Source organism: Capra hircus, chromosome 22 (assembly GCF_001704415.2).
Source record: "Capra hircus breed San Clemente chromosome 22, ASM170441v1, whole genome shotgun sequence".
Classification (NCBI taxonomy): Eukaryota; Metazoa; Chordata; class Mammalia; order Artiodactyla; family Bovidae; genus Capra; species Capra hircus.
The window spans coordinates 47,647,967-47,668,540 of record NC_030829.1 but is presented as its reverse complement, the minus strand read 5'-3'; the positions used below and the strand labels follow the sequence as shown (position 1 = coordinate 47,668,540).

At 48.6% G+C, this 20,574-nt stretch overlaps 1 protein-coding gene and 1 pseudogene across 2 annotated transcripts in view; both read left to right on the top strand.

Annotated features, from left to right (window-relative positions):
* Positions 1-4,473, top strand: part of PRKCD (protein kinase C delta) — a 30,923-nt gene extending 26,450 nt beyond the window's left edge. For both annotated transcript variants that reach the window (XM_018067051.1, XM_018067050.1), the window contains exons 16-19: positions 449-587; positions 738-926; positions 1,191-1,319; positions 3,757-4,473. In XM_018067051.1, the coding sequence (XP_017922540.1) occupies positions 449-587; positions 738-926; positions 1,191-1,319; positions 3,757-3,915 (616 nt within the window). In that variant the 3' untranslated portion in view covers positions 3,916-4,473. The remainder of the gene's footprint in view (positions 1-448; positions 588-737; positions 927-1,190; positions 1,320-3,756) is intronic.
* LOC102171200 lies at positions 9,464-10,031 on the top strand (annotated as a pseudogene).

Sequence of the window (20,574 nt, the reverse complement as noted above, 5' to 3'; positions counted from 1 at the left end):
TCTGAACTTCCACCCATAGGGACTGGTTTCATAAATTCTCACCCAACAAACGACAGTCCTATCCTGCCGTTAATATGTATCCATGCCAAAGGAAGAGGCCGGGCTCTGTGCTGTTGTGGATGATGCCAGGGGATGTCGTCAAGTGGGAAACCAGTCCATGGGACAGTGTGTACTGAGTACTAGGGTCTAGACTTTAAAAGGTGGTGTGAGATGCACATTATAACATGCTGTCCATGCCTAGACTCACTCTAGGCAAGTAGGATGGTGTGTGTCAAACGCAGTAGCCAGCTTGCAGGAAGCACTTACATTTAGCACTTCTTTGCCCTCCTCTTCCTCATTCCCCCCTCCCTGCGGGAGCGTGCTAGACTGACAGTGGGGACATGGGAGGGAGCTGCCTGGAGGAGGGGAGTGGGCCCTAATAACTCCTTCTCCTGTCCTTTCCCCTCAGGGACCTCAAGCTGGACAATGTGTTGCTGGACCACAGCGGCCACATCAAGATTGCCGACTTCGGCATGTGCAAGGAGAACATGTCCGGGGACAAACAGGCCAGCACCTTCTGCGGCACCCCTGACTACATCGCCCCCGAGGTGAGTGGCACCCTCCCCGCCCCAGCCAACACCTTGCCTCCACAGGGTGGGCGTGACTTGTGATGTCTGGGCCGCAACTGAGGGGCTGAGGAGATCCCGCCGGGCTTGTGTTCCGGAGCCCCTTCAGCTCCCACACTTTGTCTGCTCCAGATCCTGCAGGGCCTAAAATACTCGTTCTCTGTGGACTGGTGGTCCTTCGGAGTCCTTCTCTACGAGATGCTCATTGGTCAGTCCCCCTTCCATGGTGACGATGAGGACGAGCTCTTCGAGTCCATCCGTTTGGACTCACCGTACTATCCTCGCTGGATCACCAGGGAGTCCAAGGACATCCTGGAGAAGGTGGGAGGCCCTGGGCCGGGCTGGTCTGGGGTGGGGGCTGGCAGATACCAGGTCTCAGGAGGCCTCTGAGAGTCCCAGCAGCCCCCATCCATGCAGACTTGGGAGCAGAGACAAGAGAGGATTCCTCCACCCCAGAGGCTCTGGGGTGTGATGCCGGGCTGAGCCAGACTGGTCCGGGTACCCCTGGGCCTGCTTGGGGGTTTTCTGAGGAACCCATTTCCTGCAGCCCTTGGGTGCTAACCAGGTTCCTTTGCTGGGTTGCAGCTGCTTGAACGGGACGTAAGCAAGAGGCTGGGAGTGACAGGGAACATCAAAATCCACCCCTTCTTCAAGACCATCAACTGGGTTCTGCTGGAGAAACGTGCAGTGGAGCCACCCTTCAAGCCCAGAGTGGTATGTAATCCTACTCTGGTGGGGCTGCCACTCCACATTGCCCCTACTGCCTTCCCGGGTGCGCTCCTCCTGCTTTGCCCTTCCTCCCTCCTGCCTCATTTCCATGCTCTCCTCCTCTCCCTTCTTCTGACAAATCCGCTTTCCCAGCCCTTCTGGCAGGCTGAGTCACAGTCTCTACCCTTGTGTTCTCATGGTCTCTCCTCAGTCAGTCAGTCATTCAACAAACATTTGGTAACAGTGGATCCAGCACCCTTTACCATGCATTCTCTTTTATTTATTTATTTATGGTTACACTGAGTCTTCATTGCGTCATGCAGACTTTCTCTAGTTGCAGCAACCGGGGGCTGCTCTTTGTTGTGGTGCGTGGGCTTTTCGTAGTGGTGGCTTCTCGCTGCGAAGCACAGGCTCCAGGCGCACAGACTTCAGTAGCTGTGGTGCACGGGCTTGGTTGCTCTGAGGCATTGTGGAATCTTTCCAGACTAGGGATTGAACCCATGTCCCCTGCCCTGGCAGGTGGATTTTTATCCACTGTGCCACCAGGGAAGTCCAACCATACATTCTTTAACACCCACTGTGTGCAGGGGAGTATGCTTTGGTAATCAGAGTTAAGGCCTCCCTCCCTCCATCTATCCATCCACCCATTCAATCCGTTTTGCAATAAATATAGAAAATGCTGAGTGCCTTCTGAGTGCAGAGCGCTGAGCTGGGCTGCGTGCACAGCAGAGTAGGAGGCCCAGTCCCAGAACTGGAGGGCCCCAGCTCCTCAGAGAGATAAGAAACTTGCATGCCGATGATCATTTATGATAAAAGGCATCAGTATGAGAGATGTCACAAGGCCACACACAACCAGTTGCCATGAGGAGGGTCTGTCGGCAGGAGCCAGGATCCAGAGTTTGGAGTAGGTCTGAGAGGAAATGAGATGTGGGCAGGGCTGAGGAGGCCCGGCCAGGCTGGGGCCAGATGCTTTCTAGGGAAAGCAAGGTTGCTGTACACAACAGCCTAGAATTTAGAGAAGCCGCCGGGAGCGAGCAGGAGAGCAGAGGCAGGCTGGACTTCTCAGAAGTCGGACACCAAGGCCCTTCTCTGATCACAGCTCTTTCCTCCCTTCCTCTTTCTCTCCTTTGCCTCCCCTCGCTCCTTGAGGACGCTGTTACCACCTAGCAGCCTGTGTAACACGCTCCAGTGTTTGTGTTTTAAAACCGCAGAGAACTCCGCCGACTCCAGGGACCTAAAACTTGCTGCCTCCTGCACTGGGCACATTACTACCAGGCAAGGCAGGCTGTAGGAATATCCCACAGCCTGCGTTTACTGTCATGCTTTTGATAGAAAGAGGGATGGACTGATTTTAAACAACACCAGGCATATGTGCTAATCAGCAGCAATCCCTCTCGGAAGGAAGAGGTAGGGGCCTGTGATGAGCTGGCCCCAAGGGGTTTCAGCACCAAGAGTTAACAGACCTGCCAGGAAGCTGGCCCAAACTGCTCTGCTCTGTCAGTTTTTCAAAGAAGCCAGGAACCTGGATTTTTAAAAAATTTTTTTGGCTACACCGCACAATACATGGGCTCTTACTTCCCCAACCAGGAATTGAACCCATGATTTGGAAAGTCCCCAAAACTTGATTTTGATGTCATATTTCCTAATTTAAAAATATCGGCTCAGGAATTTCCTGGCAGTCCAATGGTTAGGACTCTGAGCTTTCACTTCCTAGGAGCCAGGTTCAATCCCTGGCTAAGCTAAGATCCCACAAGCCACGTGGTGTGGCCAAAAGAAAATTGGCTCAAATGCCATTAAAACTCATGGCTAGTCAAAATGGTTGTACCTGCAGCTCAGTTTGGCCTGAGGGCCACCAGCTTGAGACCTCTTTCTATCACACTTTCACTGTACCCTGAGAAGCAGAGTTGGCAGATTTTTCCTGTGAACAGCCTGATAGGAAATACTATAGGCTTTTCAGGCCAGCTAGTCTCAAAGTGGCCATAGATGTAGCCATAGACATAGCAGCATGTCAGTTAATAGGCATGGTTGTGTACTAATAAAGCTTTATTTATGGATACTGAACCATTGAATTTCATTTAATTTTCACATGTCATGAAATTTTATTCTCCTTTTGTTTTTTTTCCTAAACATTTAAAAATGCAAAATCCAATCTGAGCTGGTGGGACCTACAGAAACAGGTGGTGGAAGGGGTTTGACCCAGGGCTGTATTGCCTGCTTGGGCAAATGCCCACGTTTCCTCCTCCAGGCCCCCTGCTGGTTTCCTTCAGCCCCTTGGGTAACAGCATCCCCCTTCCAGCAGAGAGGCTCCCTTTTCTGTTCTCAATAAGGATGGCTCTGCCTGGCCCAGCCCAGCAGGGATTCTGGCCCCAGGGGTGGGTCCCTGGAACCCCAGGAACCTTCGCCCTTTGAGTCCTGCTTACACACCCCTACCCTCTGCTTGCAGAAGTCACCTGGAGACTACAGCAACTTCGACCAGGAGTTCCTGAATGAGAAGCCGCGCCTCTCCTACAGCGACAAGAACCTCATCGAGTCCATGGACCAAACAGCATTTGCTGGCTTCTCCTTCGTGAACCCCAAATTTGAGAGGCTCCTGGAAAACTGAGGTTCCTGAACGTGTGCCCCAAAAGCCCATCCCAGCCCGGGAGCCTGGGTCAGCCAGCACCACCTGCCGACCCGGCAGCGCAGGTGGCGCCCACACTTCATCAACACCTGCCTGCCCCCCACGATAAGCAACCGTGCAGCTGTCGTGATTTCTGCTGCTGCCTGCCCCCCATGTCCCCCAGAGGGGCCTCAGCTCCTGTCCAGCTGGGCTTTCATGGTACTTCCTCTGTGAATTGTGTGTGAATTTGCTTTTCCTCTGCCCTCAGAGGGAAATTGTAAATCCTGTGTTTCATGACTTGAATGTAGTTATCTATTGAAATATATATATATTATATATATATGCACATACATATATATATATATATGGGCTGTATATATTGCTCAGTAGAGAAAAAAATGTGGGGGTGATACGTTGATCTTTTAAAATATATGTATTATATATATATGACACACACCCTTCCGACCTCCTACCCCCCTCCAAAAGAAAAAGGAGCACAAGCTGTTTGAACCACCAGGTGCTTTGATTTGTCTGTCTAAATAAACACCAAGTGGTACCGACCTGGCTGTTGGGACACATTTGTCCCAGGAAGCTGGTGGCCGCTGCTCCCGCTTCCGGCAGCTGTCTTGGACGCTAAACCTAGCTGTTAGCTGCAGATGCAGAACCCCTGGGCTTTCATGCAAATGTGTTTGTATTTATGGGTTTCCTCTGGCTCCAGAGCTGGGGGCCAAAAGCAGAACACTGTTCTGGGCGGCTGAGGGAGCCCCAGTTGTCTCTTTGGGGTGATGGGACCAGCTACAGAAAATCCATCTCAGAAGAATGAGGGGCGAGCGTGGAAGAGCAGGACAGTGCAAGGCCTGGCCAGAAGACGTGAGCAAAGGTGGCGAGGCCAGCCCAGACGGGCGGAGAGGAGGGGAGAGGAAGGAAATACAGCTCAGACTTCAGGCAGTTGTGGATTCAAATCGCAGAGGAGCCAAAAGATGTGGCTTTTCAGATGTCACTTAATCATCCAAAATCTCCGTTTCCTCATCTGTACAATGGGCCTGAGTTATTCAGTGTAATTCCTCAAGTTTGTCCCCGCCCTTGCCACAGAGGAGTCTGTGTCTGAGTTCTAGAATCTATTCCCCAGGAGCCCTGGGGACAGGGAGGGGAGCAAGGTAGGAGAAAAAGGATGAAATGCCGAGTGGCCGGATCGGGGTCAAGAGCCTTGCCCCAGTGTGCCCTGGTGGAGCCAGGAAACTGGGGGTGGCCGCTGCCCCCCAAGCCTGCAGGTCTCTGTCCCCACCACCTCTTGCCTGCTCTCGGCTTCCTGTTTCTTCTTGTCTGTGTCTCTTGGGGCACAAGCCTTGGGGAGGGTCCGCCCTCCAGCCCTTCAGGTCCAGCCCCCCAGGTCCAGCCCCCCGAGCTCTCATCCCTGGTGGTAGGTGAGGTGCCCCCAGAGCCTGATTGGGCTGGCCCTGGCAGCCAAGGAGGTGGCTTCCAGCAAGTTCATTTTTCTGAGCTGAGGTGCAAGTTTCCACAGCTGGAGAGGAGTCGGATGTGGAGGGGGGCTGGTGCTGGCCAGGGGCGGGGGCTGGGGGTGTCAAACCTTCCCCGAAGAGACCAAGTGTCCCCTTCCCCTCTCCCTGCCTGCCATCTTCTCAGGAAACACTTGAATCCTTGCTCTGCGTCCAGAAGTGGGGCTTTGTCCCCTTGGGCTGACAGTCAGGTTGGGGAGACACTGGGTGACATGGGCTGTGCTGGGGCACGCTGGGGCTGTGAGAGCCCAGAGAAGGAGCCTGGGGACCCCTGTTCCCCACCTCTGCTGCCCAGGCCCCAGAAAACCTTGGGTTGGTCCATTAGAACAGAAATACAGTTGGTGTGTGAATTCAGAGCCTCTCGCCATCTTTCTGCAGCTCCAAGGTGGGGCCGTGCACCCAGACCTCATTTCCTCCAGCGTGGGCTGGGGGAATAAGTAGTTTTTCGGCCAGAGGCAGTGGAGGGTGGCAGGGAGAATGGGAGTGTGTGTTTAGTCCACCACACACACACTGTAACTGCCATGAGTTTCTTCGGTGGGCCTCAGTTCCTCATCTGTAAAAGGGCACCATTACTCCCTGCTGCCTCGTGGAGCTCCTGGCTCTGAGGGACCCCTTGGAGACTGACGCTGAGTACCCAGTGGTCCTGGGTGAAGCCTAAGAGAGAGAAGAGCAAGCTACAGAGATGCTGCAAAACTGCCTGCAAAGACGTGCAGCTCCATACCTGTTCCCAGAGTTGAGTAGGCACCAGGCCTGCCTGGTGGCCCAGGAAATGCCTGTAGTGGCTGGGCCCAGAGTCACACTTTCAGTGGGGTCAGGGGTCCAGAAAGGCAGACAGCCCTCCACTTGCCAAGCAGGTTTGCTGGCAGAGCAGCAAGCTCCGGTGCCACCTCAAATGTGTAGCAGGCCTCACCCTCGTGCCAAGCGGACTAACACAGATGCAGGAGGTCCTGGGGGCAGGGGCAGGAGCAGGGCTCTGCTGTCACATGCCCCTGGTTTCAAACCCTGCACGTCCCTGGTTGTGTGACCTCAGTATGTGACAGCCTCCTGGAGCTCCAGTTTCCTTTACTGAAAATTGGGGATAGAGGCAGACCGCGTTTTGTTGCGCTTCACTTTCGTGCGCTCTGCAGACATCATGCTCTTTACAAATATAAAATCTGTGGCAACCGTGCATGGAGCAAATCGATCAGTGCTGTTTCTCCAATGGCAGTTGCTCACTTTGTGTTTCTGTGTCACATTTTGGTGATTTTCTGGATGTTTCAGATTTTTAGGTAATTATTATATCTGTCATGGTGATCAGTGATCTCTGATGTTACTATCGTAATTATTTTGCAGTACCACAAACTGCACCCATATAAAGAACTTAACCCTTAAATGCTATGTGTATTCTGACTGCTCCATTGACTGGCTGTTCCCCCATCTCTCTTCCTTTCCTTGGCCTCCCTATTCTCTGAGACACAACAGTATTGTGTTTTCTTTTTTAACATGTTTTCTTTTAAAAAAATATTTATTATTTATTTTTGGCTGCGTTGGGTCTTAGTTGCAACACTCAGGATAGTTTTTTGCATTGCACGGGCTCAGTTGCTGTAGCGTGCAGGCTTGGTTGCCCCAAGACACGTGGGATCTTAGTTCTGTGACCAGGGATCAAACCCATGTCCTCTGCATCAGAAGATTTTTCTCTACTGGACCACCAGGAAAGTCCCAAGACACAACAATTTTGAAGTTAGTCCGATTAACAACGCTTCAGTGGCTTCTACATGTTCAAGTGAAAGGAGAGAGTTGCACATTGCTTTAAATCCAAAGCTAGAAGTGATTAAGCTCAGTGAGGAAGGCATGTGGAAAGCTGAGACAGGCTGAAAGTTAGGCCTCTTTGGCCAGTTAGCCAAGTTGGGAATGTAAAGGAGTTCTTGAAGGAAATTTAAAGTGTTAATCCCATGACTGTATGAATGATAAAGTGAAACAGCCTTACTGCTGATGTAGAGAAAGTGTTAGTGGTCTGGAAAGAACATCAAACTACCCATAGCATTCCTTTGCGCCAAAGCCTAATCTAGAGTAAGGCCCTGAAAAAAAAAAAGTAAGTGTTAGTTGCTTCCCTTGTGGCTCAGCTGGTAAAGAATCTTCCTGCAATGCGGGAGATGTGGGTTTGATCCCTGGGTTGGGAAGATCCCCTGGAGAAGGGAAAGGCTACCCACTCCAGTATTCTGGCCTGAAGAATGCCATGGACTGTATGGTCCATGGGATCGCAAAGAGTCGGACATGACAGCGACTTTCACAGTCAGTAGCTCAGTCATGTCCGATTCTTTGGGACTCCATAGACTGTAGCCTGCCTGGCTCCACTGCCCATGGAATTCTTGGGTCTCCTGCATTGCAGGCAGATTCTTTACCGTCTGAGCTGCCAGGGAAACCCAGAGTAAGGGCCTCTCTTCAGATATGTGAAGGCTGAAAGAGGTGAGCAAGCTGCAGAAGAAAAGTTTGAAACTAGCAGAGATTGGTTTACGAGGTTTCAGAAAAGACCTTTCTCCAAAGAAGTGCAAGGAGAAGTAGCAAGTGCTGCTGTAGAAGCTGCAGCAAGTTATCCAGAAGAGCTAACCAAGATAATTACTCAAAGTGATTACATTAAACAACTGATTTTCACTGTAGATAAAACAGCCTTATCTTGGAAGAAAATGCCATCTAGAACATTCATAGCTAGAGAGAAGTCATTGCCTGGCTTCAAAGCTTCAAAGGACAAGCTGACTCTTGTTAGGGGCTATTGCAGCTGGTGAGCTTAAGCCAAAGCCAGTGCTCATTTACATTTACAAAAATCCTAGGGCCCTTAAGAATGATGCTAAATCTACTCTGCCTGTGCTTTGTAAATGGAACAATAAAGCTTGGATGATAGCACATCTGTTTACGACATGGTTTGCTGAACACTTTAAGCATATTGTTGAAACCTGCTCAGAAAAAAAGATTCCTTTCAAAATATTACTGCTTATTGACAATGTACCTAGTCACTCAAGACTGATAGGTGTGTATGAGATTGATGTTGTTTTCGTTCCCACTGAAACAACATCCCACCTCTGAACCAAAGAGTAATTTTGACTTTCAAGTCTTGTCTTATTAAAAATTACCTTTCAGGGACTTCTCTGGTGGTACAGAGGATAAGAATCCACCTGCCAATGCAGGGGACACAGGTTCAATCCCTGGTCCAGGAAGATTCCACAAGCTGTGGAGCAACTAAGCCCACGTGCCATGATTACTGAGTCCGTGTGCTCCGACTACTGAAGCCCGTGTACCTGGAGTCGGTGCTCCACAAGAAGAGAAGTGACTGCAGTGGGGAGCCTGTGCACCTCAGTGAAGGAGGAGCCCGGGCACACTGCAACTAGGCAACAAGGACCCAGCACAACCAAAATAAAATTTAAAAGAGAAAAAGAAACACCTTTCATAAGGCTATAGCTGCCACAGATAGTGATTTCCTCTGATGGATCTGAAAATTGAAAACCTGCTGGAAAAGATTTACCATCCTAGATGCCATGTGATCCATGGGAAGGGGGTCAAAACATCAACATTAACAGGAGTTTGGAAGAATTTGATTCCAACCCTCATGGGTAACTTTGAGTGGTTCAGGATTCCACTGGAGGATGTCACTGCAGATGTGGAAATCACAGAAGCCCTAGAAGTAGAGCCTGAACACATAACTGAATTGCTGCAATTTCGCAACAAAACTTTTAACGAACGAGGGATTACTTCTTATGGACAAGCAAAGAAATTGGTTTCTTGAAACAGAATCTACTCCTGGTGAGGATGCTGTGAAGATTGTTGAAAGGATTTAGAATGCTATTACATAAATGTAGTTGATAAAGCAGTGGCAGGGCTTGAGAGAACCGACTCCAAGTTTGCAAGTTCTACTGTGAGTAAAATGCTATCAAACAGCACTGTGTACTACAGAAAAATTGCTCATAAACGGAAGAGTCATTTGATACAGCAAACTTCATTGCTGTCTTATTGTAAGAAATTGCCACTAGTGCCGCCCAGACACTATGCTGGCCGCCAGTACCATGAAGATCTGGACTTCGGAGCATGACTTTGACCACCCATGGGAAACTGTTACAACAGCTGCATTTCAAACCCTTTGAACCTGAGTGTGGCTGGAGTTGATGTACTGGACAGACACATAGATCCCTCTGGAAAGTTGCACAGCCATAGACTTAGCACAGAGTGGGGACTGCCTTCCATTGTGAAATCTATTATTGGTGCAGCAAGAACCAAAACATCTGTGCAAGAATATTCTGTAGTGGATCCTGTAGAGAAAACAATGGCATTTAAATCTACAAATATTTCACTTACAAATATGGTTTCAATAGATGGGAGACTTACATACAAACCACATCCTCAAGACTCAGAAAAACTATTTTGACTCATGAAGCCATAATTACTGTGAAGGAGTCAGTCTGAGCCATTACCTTGAAGGGCTGATGGCAAGTATGATATCATCAAATGCTAACAAAGGCCAAGAAGCAATGGAGTGGGTAATACATAAATGCTGATAGTGAGGAATGGCCAGCTTCGTCAAGAGGAAGCATATGAACACCAATGGCGGCAGCAGCAGCATTTGGGGAGAAATGATAATGGAAGTTGATACGCAGCACCCAGTTCCCCAGCTCTACAAGCTGGCAGTATATTTGTTATTTAAAAAATACAACTCTATTTTAGGTAGAATGTTTTTTTTTTAAGTTGAAGAAAAGCTATGTGACTTGATCAAAGCAAAGAGGTGCGGGGTTCTAAATAAAAGGGATCAGCTTTAAAAAAAAAATTGCCACAGCTTCCTCAGTCTTCAAGCCGCCAACACCTTGATCCGTCAGCGACCATCAACATTAAGGCAAGACCCTCCACCAGCAAAAAGATTATGAGCTGCTGAAGGCTCAGATGATGGCTAGCATTTTTTAGCAGTAAAGTACTATATAAGTGAGGTATGGACATTTTTTAATTTTAAAATTATTTTGTTATTATTTTACTTTTTGGCCTTGAAGCACAGTATGTGGGATCTTACTTCCACAATAAGGGATCGAACCCATGCACCCTGTAATAGAAGTGTGGCGTCTTAACCACTGGACCACCAGGGAAGTCCCTGTATACTGTTTTCAGGCCGAATGCTATTGCATACTTAATAGACTACAGTATAAACACAACTTTTATATGCACTGGGAAGCCAAAAACTCTGTGTGACTCATGCTTTATTTTGGTGTCCTGGAACCAAACTTGTAATATTGCCAAGTTGTGCCTGTAACTATGATGCTGCTTGTGGACTAGGATGATTTCTGTAAGTGCATCCCATGGGCTCCAGACACAGTAGATGCTTAATAAATAGCAGCCTCTGTGACCCCATCCCCTCAAGGGGATGAAAGCTGCTTAGGACAGCAGCCTGTCAGTTGCACATTGGAACCCCTGGGCCTTCTGACCAGACTGCAGGAGGACACCTTGGCAGTTTCAGTTAAAACCTAAAATGCACCCACCCCATGAGTCAGCAGTCCCTCTCCCCAAGCAGTTACCCAAGGGAGACTCACACAGAGGCCCTAGGAAATGGACCAGGATGCCCACCACCTCATGGATTAATTGGGGAAAACCAGAAGCAAGCAGGACTCTCAACAGCTAGGGGGGTGGGGTGGTGGTTAAATACTTCCCTGATGTGGAAAGTGGTGCAGGGCAAAGGGATCGAGACAAGCAAGTTAGAGAACCATAACTTCAGAGTGATTCCGCTCTGTGGTTCCATGTGCCTGCTTATGAGGGCACCCAAAAGTGGAGGATGGATGAATGGGCTGCGCAAACCACAACCCCTTCATGGCAGTGGCTCTCAGTCAGCATGCAGTGCATCATGATAAGACACGTCCTTTATGCCAGATTCTAACCAACAGGTCTCAGCCCTGACTGTGGGCTGGAACATGATGCCCAGGCTGCTCTGGGTCTAGTTCTAGGTGATCTCTGGAGGGGACCCCACATCAGTATTGCTAAATTGCCCCACAATCCAATGGGCACCAGGACTGAGAGTCACTTGGTTGAGATTCAGAAATCTGCATTTTGCCCAGTTATCCTGTTGGAGCAGGGAGATGCTGCTGTGAGCAGGCCACACTCTGGAAGGCAAAGTCACCAACCAGTATCATCCAGCCCCTGTGTGAGGAATGCTCCACTGCTGGACCCTGGTACCCCTGTGGGAGCGCCCACCATAGGCAGAAGATTGGCGGGTCAAACAGGCACAGGGGAGGGAGCCTGCAGCGGCTGGGGTGGCTATAGCGCCCTCTGGTGGGAGGCAGGCTCTCAGGCCCAGGGACGACTCGTTTTGTGCTAGACCCATATTCAGTGCTACAACCCACCTACTGTCGTTACTCTCTGGGGAAATATTCCAGCAACAAGGTGCCTGAGGACCATTTTGCAGAGAGTCAGAGATGTGGAGATTACACATCTAGACAGTTCCCCTGGCATTAAGAGGGTCTCGGGACTGCCCCAAACCTCAAACCCATTCCCTAGCATCCATCACCCAATTAGAATCCCATTTCCCCCAATTTATTCCTTACTAAGGTGTGAATGACTGATATGAGTTCCCTTGCCCCTGCTCCAGGGACACACTAAAGAGTAAGTAAAAACAGGGTTGGCTGCCAGTCCTGCTTTGTGGCATTAGCAGCAGCGGGTAACCAAACCCCAGGAACTCAGAAATCAATGTCCTCCAGCTGGCAAGTGGCATTGGCCCACTGCCCCAGCTTAGGGTTGGGACCTGGCTCAAGAGCAAGACAGCTGTAGCCAGCCACAGCCCATTAGAAACTCACCATCAATAGTATCGGCAAAACCTCTCTGAGCCATTTCCTGGGTTTAAATCACGAGCTGAGAAAAAATAAAGCGAATTAGATGCATTTTGCGTCAATGACAAGTTAAAAAATAACTCACTTCACAAAATGCTTGCATTCCATTAAAAATGGGTCTAGTTAGCTTAATTGTTCTTGAGTACTCTGGAAACAAGGTATGCTTTTTTTAAAGGAAAAAAAAAAAAGTTTGCCTTTAAACCCTGGCTCAAGTTTGTAATAGCTGGATAGCAAATGCCCCTGTTTATATTGGACCCATACTCAGACTCAGACTAGCGTGGGACAGGAAGTGGAGGCGCTGATGACAAACCGTGAAACGCAGACTTGGAGTCAGATCTGGTTCTATGCCTGCCTGCCCCATCCTCCGCTCCATCCATCCATCCAAGCATCCATCCATCCTTACTTGGCCTCTCTGAGCCTCGGTTTCCTCTCCTGTCATTGTGCATAATCATACCTGTTTTATAGGGTTGTTAGGAGGCCAAAGCTTGGAAAACTCTTCATGCAGCCCAGCACCCAGTGAGTACTTAGGAAATCTAAGAATATTGTTCTTAACTCCATGAACATCTTCATGTTTCCAAGCATGTCTGCCTCACAATAGTGCTATAAGTACAAGGCATGGCTGGGCCCAGGCTAGTATTCAGGAATCTTACAGAAAAGGGACACAATTTTCCTGGATGGGAGTGGAGTGAAGAGCCCTGGATTTTGAGTCAGGAGTGGGTTCCAACAGGGCTCTTCCCCTCCTCCCTCGCCTTGGACTTTGGGCCATCAGCCAGCTCTACAGTAGGAAAATGAGAGTCTAAAATTGACATGAGTGGCAGGTAGGTTTCATGCGGTTTTAAATTATGAAAAAGAAAATTAGAATGTCAAATACCCCCAGTTCTTGGCACAAACTAAAACCAAGTGGCATGAAAGGTAGTAATTCCCACTGTCACAAAAATCCATTGAAAGTTGCCACAGCAGCAGGAAGAGCGGCTGATCCCTGGAGGGCAACCCTTCTCCACCTCCTCTTGTTTGATCTCAGGGCCACACGAAAACCTATCCCTTGACCCTCATGACCTTCCCCAGCATGTTTCCAAGGCAGAGCTGGAGAGTCTCCTGGGGGCCCCCGAATAGCATCCGAGATGCAGACATACACAGGTTTGGTTGATGTTTCTTGAACAGCCACTAAGGTCAGATCCTGCACCGCATGCTTCTTTAGTACATTTGCGGTCAGGACTCTGAAATGAAGGCTAGACCTATCAGTTCACTCTGTGAGCATTTAGTAAGCGCTGACTGTATGTCAGGGATTCTGCAGGATGGTGGCAATCTGTGCAAATGAGGAACAGGTTCGTGGTTTCCTGGGGAAGGCAGGTCTGTAAGCAATTATGATACTAGGGAAGGTGGGGGTCAGTGTGCCCGCTGAGGCTGTGGGTGTACAGAGGAGGTGCCGGCTCTTCCTGTGAGGGCAGCAGGAACTGGGAAGACCTCCTGGAAAAGGAGACGTTTAATCTTGAGGTCCAAAGAAAGAGTCGGTCCGGTTGTTGGACCAGCAACACTTTTAAAGTCTGCTAATACAAAGTATTGCAGAGATACGAAGCTGTGGGTCCCTATTAGCAAGGAGTGGGAAGGAAATTGGCTTCATTCCTCCAGAAGGCAACTTGACACCCTTGGGGACTGCTGAAGATCTTGTAGCTAGAGAAAGTCTTGGTCGTAGTATTGATGGCCACACAGGCAAGATTTTTCCTGGGCACATTGTAAAGTGCAAAGTTGGAAACAACTGAATGTCCACACAGAAGACTAAATGGAGAAATGGAAGTGAGTTCATGCAGTGGGTATGGCTCATCCTCTTTCGCAGTGGACAGAGCTGCCAGCTTCAATGCTGATAGAGCCTCAAGCTCCCATTAAGGGAAAATGTGGAAGGATACGTGTGGGGTGATGAAACAGGGAAGTGCAGAGCTGTATGACCTCAGGAAAACAAGCTTCTTTTTTCAAGGGTGCTGGCTCCTCTGAAATAGGCGGGGGAGGCCTAGACTCCAGAAGCTACCTAAGGGCTGGGCTTTTCCGTCTGTAAGGCTTTACCTCACTAAAAAACATCTGAAGCATGTACAAAAAACCCAATAGAGGTTCACAGAGCTAAGTGGAGGGTCTGCAGATGCTTATTCTCTGTACTTCATGCTCAAAATGTTTCAGATTTTTTTTTTTTTTTAAGAGAACAGGTAAGTGTTCTGTTTCTTGACCTGACTGCTGGTTACCCAGGTGTCCCTTTAGCATGACTTTTTTGCATTGTACATTTGTGCTTTTCTTTACAGAGGTGACGATTCACAGTTTTTTTTAAGTTAAAAAGAATGAGTAGGCAACAGGCGGGGTTCGGGGAAGCCATCCAAGGCAGAGGAACTAGCAGGGCAAAGGCCTGGGTGCCAGGCAGCGCCCTGAGAGCCCCAGCCTGAGGCTGGGTGGGGTCCCCTGAGCACAGCCCTGCACCCAGCCCTGGCCCACAGTGGTCTGTCTCTCTGCACTGGGGGACCAGCAGGGCTGGTTCATGCGTGAGGCTGAATAGAAAGTGAGGGCTCAAGCAGGGGCACTGGCTGGAGTGAGAGGATGGGTTTGATGAAGTGGTTTAAGCCCCTCCTGGTGTGGTAGCAGCGGGTGTGAGGTCCCCAGGTGGGGCTTATCATGATGCTGGCATTTCTCACTGGAGGCAGTAGCTGAGCTAATGCAAGAACTCGTGGCCAGGGTTTGGCGGCTTGATGGACTGCAGAAAGAGGGCTGAGGACCCTGGATGCAGAGTAGCAGCGGCGCCACTGGGCCCCCGAGGTTCTGCTGACGTCCACCTGTACCAGCTCGGTAGGTTTTTCTGCGGCTTTGGGAAGGTTTAGGAAGACACAGTAGGGGCAAGAGTGATGGGCTAGTTGAGTTTTACCAAGGGAAGCCAAAAACAAGCTCAAGAGTTGTTTTTAAAACTCTGGTGGTCTTTCTGCCTCAGAGATGGGAAATCGGGCTCCGTGGGGCTGGTGTTCCCAGTGGGGTGCTGGGCCTGCCCAGGGATGGAGGGGCACAATCAGTGGAAATGGGGCTGATTTATCTGACAAGGCTTCTTCTTAAGAAAGCTCTTGAAGAAAAGGGAAACACGTCGCCCCTGGTGACTTCCTCATTTCCTCTGCATTCTTCCAGAGGGAACCAGCAGCTGGTTTTGGTGTGTGGACCATTTCTCTGTACTATGCTGCTGCTGCTGCTGCTGCTGCTGCTGCTGCTGCTGCTGCTGCTGCTGCTGCTGCTGCTGCTGCTAAGTCGCTTCAGTCGTGTCTGACTCTATGCGACCCTGAACATCGCCTAGGCAATTGTTTTGCATGTTTTTAAACGTCATTATAAATAGAGTCTATGCACAGAGGATCCTTCTGCCCCCAGATTTCCCCTCTAACCCCCCACCCACGCATGCTTTTAAAATTGACCTTTACTAAGCCCTTGTAGCTCAAGTGTATTTCCTTCCTTCTTGTGAGAGCTTTGAGGTATAATTCATATACCATACAATTCCTCCAAAGTGTACAATTTAATTGCTTTCAGTATGCACATAGTGTTATACAATCATTACCACAGTCGATTTTAGAGCACTTTCATCACCCAAAAAAGAAACCCCATACCTTTTAGCCATCAGCCTCCCACTTCCCCAGCTCTTGGCAACCACTAATCTACTTTCTGACTGTATAGATTTGCCTATTTCAGGATGCATCATATAAATAGAATCATGCAATATGCAGTCTCTTGTGACTGGTCAAGGCATTCCTTTCAGGGTTGTGTGACATTCTATCTTATACAATGACCACACTTCATACAAATAAATGGTGTAGAACTCTGCTTTTATCCTGCCAAGATAGAGTAAAAGGGACTGTGTTTACCTTCCTGTCCTGCCTGAGCGGGGAGAAAAAAACCCAAAACCTAAAATCACAAGCAAGATAAGATCAATGAAACTACAGCTCTCAAGATTCTGGACATGAGGCAACAAAGGGCAGTGTTCCCCGAGGGACGTGAGACTCGGGATGTGAGTTGCATGGTTGCCCAGCTTTACTGCCTCAAGACAGTCCTCAGGTTGAGGCTCCAGGAGGGGAACCCAGGGAGTGCCCTGTGGGGTCCCCAAGCTGGGAAGATGAAACTGGGTGTTCAGGGAAGCCAAGGTGGCTAGAATTCACAATGTAGTCCTTGGGAGATGAGAGAGAAAAGCCTGGAGGTTTGTAGAAAATTCTCCTGGAGTACTCAGCAGTACATGCGTGTGAGAAACATTCCAAGGCAGGCAAGGCTCATTTGAATGGGTGAGAGGGAGCAATCCTCAGAACTCACTTGTTGTCAGGAACAGTACCTGTTCCCCAGCAGCCAGACTGGAAATCCTCATGATTCAGGGTCATTGTGTGGAGTACCCAGAAGGCACCTAGAACAAAGCCTACGAATATTTATGGGAATGTAAAAAACATCCAACACCCAATCAGGTAAAATCTCCAATGTCTGGTATCCAATAAAAAATGACCAGGCGTGAAAATGAACAGGAAAAATATCAGTCCATTGAAATGGACCCAGGACCCACACAAATATTAGAATTTGCAGACGAGGACACTAAAACAGTTCTCATAACTCTTTCATATTTCAGGAACTAGAGGATGAAAAGGCAAAGGACAGCAGATTTTTAAAGCAATGAGTAAAAATCTAATAACATATTGATATATTTCACTATACATTTATTCAGACTCATTAACTATATAACACCAAGAGTGAACTTTAATGTAAACATGGACTTTGGGTGATAATGATGCATCAATATAGGCTCATCAGTTGTGACAGAGGCACCACTCTGATCGGGGATGTCAATAGCGGAGGAGGCTATGCACATGTGGGGGGCAGGGGGTATATAGGAACTCTCTCTTCCACTCAGTTTTGCTGTGAACTTAAAACTGCTTTAAAAAATAAAGCCCGTGTTCAAAAAAAAAAAGGAAGCAGAATATATGTTTGATATTTAAAAAGATCCCAATGACACAGTGATGTCTGAGATTTTAAAATATGCTGGCTGGGATTCACTGAAGATTAGACATTACATTTAAAAACCTGAAGACATAGCAATAGAAGATATCCAAAATGAAACCTGGGAGATGGGTGGGGTGGTGGTAGTGGAATTAATAGCACCAGTAAGTCGTGGTACAGTTTCAAGCAATCTAACGTGTATCTAAGTGGAATCTCTGAAATATAAAGAGAGGATGGTACAGAAAAAATATTGGAAGAAATAATGGCAGAAAAATTTCTAAACTTGATGAAAACAAGATCCAAGAAGCTCAGTGAATCCCAAGCACAACAGTATGGATGACCTGGTATAGTAATGAAGTTTTGGTGAACTATTTTCTAGAATTATAAATGGAGGCCATCTTAGTTCCAGAGGTCACATGATTTAACACTGCTTCATAAAAATGTCACTATTGCTATAAGGGTGGATCCAAGGCAGGAAAACTATTTCTGTAGACAATGAAGTACAGGAAATTAGCAATGCATCTGCATGCACCCTTCTCAACCACCTCAGTGAAATTTTCTCAGGTTACTTGTACTCTTTTGCTATTCATTTCTATTTATTTATTAAAAAAAAAATCCAGCCACATCCCATGGCATGTGGGACCTTAGTTCCTCAACTAGGGATCAAACCCACACCCCCTACGTTGGACCTCCTGTATTAACCACTGGACTGCAAGGGAAGTCCCAGCTACTCATTTCTCATTTACTCACTTTGGTGGACAGCCATTCATGTGACATCTGCCCTGTACACAACACAGCATGCTACTGGCTATGTAGAGAAAAAATGAGCAAGAAAATTACCCTGGTTTTAAGGATTTCACAGTTTAGATTAAATCACCATGAGAGAAGGTAATAAATATAATTGCTTTATGAAAGGAAGAAATACAGAAGAGGCCAGGAGGGATTTCTCCCAACCAGAGATCCAAGAAAGGCTATTTCCTAGGTAACCCCCCAATGCAGGAGAATTTAGAAATATTTACTTAAGAAAAGCTGCACCTGATCTGTCATTTGCTGGCAACTGCTGATTAAAATATTAAATGCTTAAAATGTAAAATTTCTCCCCCTGCTTCATGCTCCAGCCTTCTGTTACTTTACTATGTTTGAAACTGGAGGGGCATGGAAGGGAAGAGAGATGGGGAGAGAATGCATGGATAATGGATGGTGAGGCAACAACGTGGAGGAACATAGTTTTCACCACCAGAATATCTTGATTATCTCCAAAGGTGGCAGGTAAGAGGGTGAGTGGACTTGGAAATTATGACTGTTGTTTGGGCTTGCTTGCAGATTTCTCAGCTGTTGTTCAGTCACTCAGTCATGTCTCTGCAACCCTGTGGACTGCAATATACCAGGCTTCCCTGTCCTTCACCACCTCCTGGAGTTTGTTCAAATTCATGTCCATTGAGTCGGTGATGCCATCCAACCACCTCATCCTCTGTTGTCCCCTTCTCCTCCTGCCTTCAATCTTTCCCAGCATCAGGGTCTTTTAAAATGAGTCAGCTCTTCACATCAGTTGGCCAAAGTATTGAAGCTTGAGCATCAGTCCTTCCAATGCATATTCAGGGTTGATTTACTTTAGGATTGACTGTTGTAAAAGGGGGTATGAACAGAAAGATGACCTTTTTGGTTTGGGAGGTTCGGAATCTGTGGAAAAGTCTAATTATGTTATACTTCAAGGGACTGGTTCCCTGGCAGTCCAGTGGTTTTAGGACTCCATGCTTTCACTGCTAAGAAGCCACAAGCCACGAGGCGTGGCCATAAAGAAAAAAAAGTGTATTTCAACTACTCTATGCACTTATACTTTTTGCTTTCTCTTGGTTTAGTGAATCCTTTTATGAGAATTTCAGCCTATCTTGTCTTTGCTAAGGAAAGTCACAGAGAGGTGATTTTCTGGGCCTAGGACTTGATTTGTGTGGCAATCTCCCATTCTGTTCCTTAGCCAAGTTTGGGGAATCACTGGTCTGGAGGACACAGTTTGGGGCCAGTCCAGCTTTGGATTCTTTGCACAGGACCCGGGCCATGGAAAGCATTTAATAAAATACTGGTTGGAAAAGGACACAAAGAAGTTCCTCTTCCTGAGAAAGTAAAACTGGAAGTCCTCTTAGGCAGAGTCGAGATCTACATTAGTGAAGCCAGCCTTCAAGGGTGCATCCTTCCCCTACCCACATCCCCTACCGAATCCCCACGCCACAACGTGTGCCCTCTAGTGACACTAGGTGTGGGCTGTCACCCAAATAGGCTGCGCCATCCTCCTGAGAGGCCCTGGCCCCTGTCCCTGCCCCTCCCACAACTCACGCTCTGGTCAGAACCCCGGTCTGCCCCCGGAAGGCTTGGCTTAGGTGCCGTGTCCTCCCAGAAATCTTTTCTGACTCCCAACCCCGGCCCAAAGCTTTCTCTTCCTTCTCTTGGGTCCCCCTTTTCTTCCTATTGTCAAACTGCCTCGTGTTTTCCCCAGCACTAATTGTTCCAGCAGCGACGCAGCCGGGGGTGGGGACGCGCGTGCGGAGCCCGGGAGGCAGAAGAGGAAGTGGGAGAGCCCATGGTGGAAGTGGCGGAAGCTGGGCTGAGGCTGGGGCCGGAGAGCCAGGGGGAGATGGTTTGAAGTGAGGCTGGAGCAGGGCAGGAGGAGGTCATTCAGGGGCTCAGCCAGAGGCTGGTCTTCATCCAGTGGGAGTCATGACGGAGGCAATGTGCTTGACCGGTAAGTGCTTGTGTCAGGTTCTAGAAGGTTCTCCTTGAGTTGCTATGTAGAGAATGAGCTGGGGGTGGGGGCTGAGGTCAGAAGGCGTCCTCACTGACTGTGCTCTGTGAAAAAAGAGATGACGGAGGTCTGGAGCAGGATGAAGGCAGAAGGTGGCATGTTTGTGAGAAATGAGAGACCTGGGTTCAATCCCTGGGTGGGGAAGATCCCCTGGCAGAGGATACCCCACTCCAGTATTCTTGCCAGGAGAATCCCATGGACAGAGGAGCCTGGTGGGCTACAGTCCATAGGGTCATAAAGAGTTGGACATGACTGAGCATCTGAGCCACAGTAAGCAAAGTCAGTGAGGCCTGGAGTTACTGGGAGAGAATTCTGTCCAGGCCCATGGGCAGGGGTGGTGGGGTAGGAGGGATTGGGGGTGAGTAATTGCCCAAAACCTTCCTGTTTGTCCCAGGATGCATCTTGAAGCCTCAGTGCTGTGTGACTACTGGGAACCATTGCTGCAACCCCGGGTCTTGGTCCATGAGTCAGCCCCTCCCTGACCCTGTCACTGGGGGTGCAGGCTCCTCCTCCACATGGGCCCCAGCTTCCCACAAAG